Here is a 4,467-nt window from a genome sequence, read left to right as displayed (position 1 = left end):
TTGCTGATAATGTTTGCTGCCATACAAGATAGTAGTAATACTAAACAGTGACATCACAAGACAAAGGAGTAGTAGATCCCAAGGTGATAAGCACAAGATCATTGCCATATAGAGCAACACGGTTGTGTTTAGTTCAGCGTAAAGTTTAGATTTTAATTGAAATTGAAGATGATGTAACTGAAAAGTTGTATGTGTATGACATGTTGATGTGATGAAAAAGGACTGAAGTTTGGATCCAAACTTTAGATCTAAACACAGCCACAAGCACACTGAAAAAACAAAATTAAGAGAGAGAGAGATATATACACTAGTACTAGTAGAACACACATGGAAAGAACTAGAATTAATTAACAGTGCAACAGCATAAATCAAGATGATCAACTGTACAAATCCTCTCCCTTCTCTCTCAAACTCCTTTTTTCTTGGCCCTCCTAGTTTGGACCCACTACTAATCATCATCAAACACCCGTCTCAACAAGACAAATGGTTCTTGAATCTTGATAGATCAATCCAAAAAAAAAAAAAACAAACAATACAAAAAGAAAAACAATACCCCCAAAAAAATTTAATTAACAAGGCTAATTGAACTAGCAAGAAGTGTTGCTCTTGCATTGCATTGCATTGGCTTCTCTTGGCTTTGCTCAACATAAGCTTTGTCTTGCTCTGCTTGCACAAATTGACACTAGTGTAGTGATCCATTTTCTTGATTGATTCCTCCTTTGCCCAATCCAATGGCAGCAAAAGAAGTTCTAAACCCTAAGGTGATGCTTGCTTCTAAACCACTAGCACCATTACCAAGATATGAATGGACGATCATGGCGAATTCAGAGGTGGTGGTGATGGTGCGAGCTTACTGCGAGCTGTTGTTGTTGTTGTTGTTGTTTGCGCCGCCGTTGTCTTCGTCTCCGCTGTCGTCGCCGTCATCGTCGTCGTCATCGTTGCGGCCCTGCTGGTCCATCTCCGGTTGCTGCTGCGGCTGCTGGTCTCCGGCGCCGCCGCGGTTGTACGCATTGAGCGCGGCGAGCATGCCGAGGTTGGTGTCCGACATGCCGGCGCCGGCGCTGCCGGGGTAGTTGACACGCGTCGACATGAACTGAAGCGGCGCCTGCACCGTGGCGGCGCCGCCGCCGCCGGCGGCGAAGGACCACATGGGCTGCTCGGTGGGGCGCGCGGCGGCGGCCGAGCTGGCGGACACCGGCAGCATCCAGAACGCGCCGCCGGGCGCCGCGGTGTTCGGCGCGACGGCCCACATTGCCGCCGCCGCGGCGGCGGCCGCCGCCTGCGGCGTCGTCGGCTGCTGCTCGCGCGCCTTAGGCGCGCTGGGATCTTGGCGGTCGTCGTCCTCCTTGAAGAGGTCCTCCCTGTATCGCTTCCTCATGAACGCGCCCGCGCCGCCGGGATCCTGGGGCGACTCCTGCTGCTGCTGCGGCGGCGGGAGGAGGTGGTGGTGGTAGCCGAGCATGGCGGACACGTCGTGCTGCTGGTGGTGCGGGTGGAGAGCCAGCGCCGGGAAGGGGGAGGCGCGGTTGGGGTTGGAGGCGGAGGAGGCGGAGGCGGCGCCGGAGCGGATGGAGATGTTGAGGGAGGAGAAGTTGGCCGGGATGGTGCCCGTGCCGGTCGCCGCGATGATGGCCGGCTCCGCCTGCTGCAGCAGCCACTCGATGGTCTCGCCATCGGACTTGTGCCCCAGCTCCCGCGTCAGCTGGAACACCCGCGCCGCGCACAGCGCCGGCATCCGTATCCTCCTCCCCCTCCCATCCACCTTCGTGTGCCGGTCCTTCGACGGCCGCTTCGCCAGCGTCGTCGTCGCCGCCGCCCCCGCCGCCGCCGGGGTCGTCGGCGCCACCACCTTCTTCTCCCCACCACCAGACGACCCCTGCGGCTGCTCAGCGACCACTGGCGTTATCGCCAGCGCGCCCATGAACGTCTGCTGCTGCTGCTGCGCCGCCGCCGCCGCCGCGGCGGCGGCAGCCGGACCGGAGTAGTAGAACGGGTGGTGCGGGTGGTTCTCCCTGCCACCACCACCACCGCCGCCGCCGCTCCCTCCACCACTATTACTGCTCGACGGCGCCGCTCCCCCACCACCGCCGCCGCCGCCATGGTCCATCCTCCCAAGAAACCAAGAAACCGCCGCCACCCAAGCCCGCAAGTGGAAAATACGGCGAGTCCTTCCGCCGCACGGGTGGTCCGAGTGGTCGCCGGAGTTGGAGGCCTCCGGGAACACGTGGAGGACACGGTGGTGGTGGCCGGAGATGGGACTGGGGGGGTGGTGGTGGCCGCCGGTGGGGTTGGAGAGGAGAGGAGAGAGAGAGAGAGAGAGACAGAGAGAGAGACAGGGAGAGGTGGGGTTGCCTACTTACTCACCTATGGTTATTGTTTTATTTATGGAGCCATTTCTTTTCTTCTTTTTTTTTTACACACTCTGTATATATGAGCATGTTTTATTCATAGATCTCCAGTAAAAATTTTCACCCTATCACATCGAATGTTTGGACATATATATAGAGTATTAAATATAGACGAAAAATTAATTACACAGATTATGTGTAATTTGTGATACAAATCTTTTAAGCGTAATTACTCCACAATCTGACAATGTGGTGCTACAGTAAACATTTGCTAATAACGGATTAATTAGGCTTAATAAATTCGTCTCGCAGATAATAGACAGAATTTGTAATTTTATTTTGTTATTAGTTTATGTTTAATACTTTAAATGTGTGTATGTATATCCGATATAACACGCCGAAACTTTTCATTTTGGATCTAAACACAACCTATATATATGCAAATTCCATAAACCCTAGAGAAGATATTGGGCACCCTGCTAGTGTAGCGTCCCCTCTCCTTTTCACTTTCCACTTTTGTTGCCTCACAAAAATTTCAAGTTTTCCCTTTGATTGGGGTGAGCAAAACTGCTAGAAAGTTCTGATGTTGAATAAACATTGGTGAAGATCATCATGCAAATGGAATTTTGAAAAAAAAATGCTTGAGCTTATCGAAATGTCATCTGGTAGATTATTGGCGTATCGACGTAGATGACGACGTATTAACGTGAGGGCGGATCAATACGACCGGAGAAGACATCTACGCGGAAGCTATCTGTTCCATTGATTTTAATGGTAAGATGAAACATATAATTCAGTAACAATAATTATCCCAAGCTACAAATGTCTCATGCGGGACATTAAATTCTATCACAAAATACGAAGTGGCCTGTAGTATAGTGGTTATAAAAGCCTAAGTAGCATTTTAGGTCGTGGGTTCGACTTCCCACAGGAGCAAATTTATGATTTAACCTTTCAGTGGTAGGCGACGTATTTGTCGACAGCGAGGTACATGTGGTGACTTCGTCAATCTTAAGGATTTGCCGATCCAGTTTTCAAAGATGCTCATAGGGTTGAGTGTGCATGCGTTGTGAATGTCTGTGTTGTACTTTGTAATTTTAAAAAAAAATCTATCACAAAATTACTCGTTGTTCTTTTGACATGGCTTGATGAAAAGAACTCGAAGCGAAGCACTATATATGAATATGCCATTTCATTACAAGTATATGCTTTGTCTCCATGATCAATCATGTACAGAGTAAAACGATTTCAATCGTTTGCTTTTAGAAGCTATCAGCATGAATTTGAGATCTCATCCATCTTGATCTCGAGTTCGATGCATAATGCTCCTTGAATAAATTCCTTCTACCATATAACCAGATTGGCAGCAACAATAACCTACTATATCCACTTGAATTCAACATCACATTCACTCCGATCTCCTGTTGGATCCATCACACCCCTTATAAACAAGTTTCTCTTAACTCATATCCAGACAGACACCAACAATTACCTACTAAACACTAAAAAGGATATAATTAAAAAAAAGATGGGTGTCATAGCATAATACCAAGTGTCAACCTAAATGTTGCCAAACTGACAGCATCTTGTCTTAAAACCAAAACATCCACACATGTGTAAATATAATCCATCTCAAAGAATTTTTTTTGAAATTCCAATGGGTGTATTGGGTGTGGTGGCAGTGTCACTTTTTCGTCCCTCTCTTTTTCAACTTTTTTTTGAAGGGGTCCTTTTCTAATTATTTGGAGAGAAGAGAGCGGCAGAGAAGTAGGCCACTCGTGGGTCCTCGGAATGATGGACGAACCCAAAGACGAGAGAGCGCGAAAAGCCTCTGCAAAAGAAACCCCACATGCGCCCAACACTGCACATACCACCCCCAAATTTCGTTGAATTTCAACACAAATTTTTCTTTTGAGGGAAATTTCAACACAAAATTGAACAGGGGTGCATGGTGATTTATTTTTTGCCTTATTTTGTTTGTGATTGGATGTTGAAACAGGTTGTCCTTTTTTTTATCATAATGATTGGTCACAAATATAGGAATGTAATAATGGGAAATATGGTTGTGAAGCATGTGTTATTATAGCCATCGAGTAATAGCGATGGTCTGTTATTTTTT

At 48.0% G+C, this 4,467-nt stretch overlaps 1 protein-coding gene across 1 annotated transcript; it reads right to left on the bottom strand.

Annotated features, from left to right (window-relative positions):
• Positions 1-343: 343 nt before the first annotated feature.
• Positions 344-2,343, bottom strand: LOC127758240 (transcription factor PCF3-like). The gene has a single exon (XM_052283868.1). It carries the CDS (start codon positions 2,105-2,107, stop codon positions 851-853), a length of 1,257 nt encoding a protein of 418 aa, XP_052139828.1. The 5' UTR covers positions 2,108-2,343; the 3' UTR covers positions 344-850.
• Between the last annotated feature and the right edge of the window lie 2,124 nt (positions 2,344-4,467).

Source organism: Oryza glaberrima, chromosome 12, assembly GCF_000147395.1.
Source record: "Oryza glaberrima chromosome 12, OglaRS2, whole genome shotgun sequence".
Classification (NCBI taxonomy): Eukaryota; Viridiplantae; Streptophyta; class Magnoliopsida; order Poales; family Poaceae; genus Oryza; species Oryza glaberrima.
This window is presented reverse-complemented; position numbering and strand designations above follow the sequence as displayed.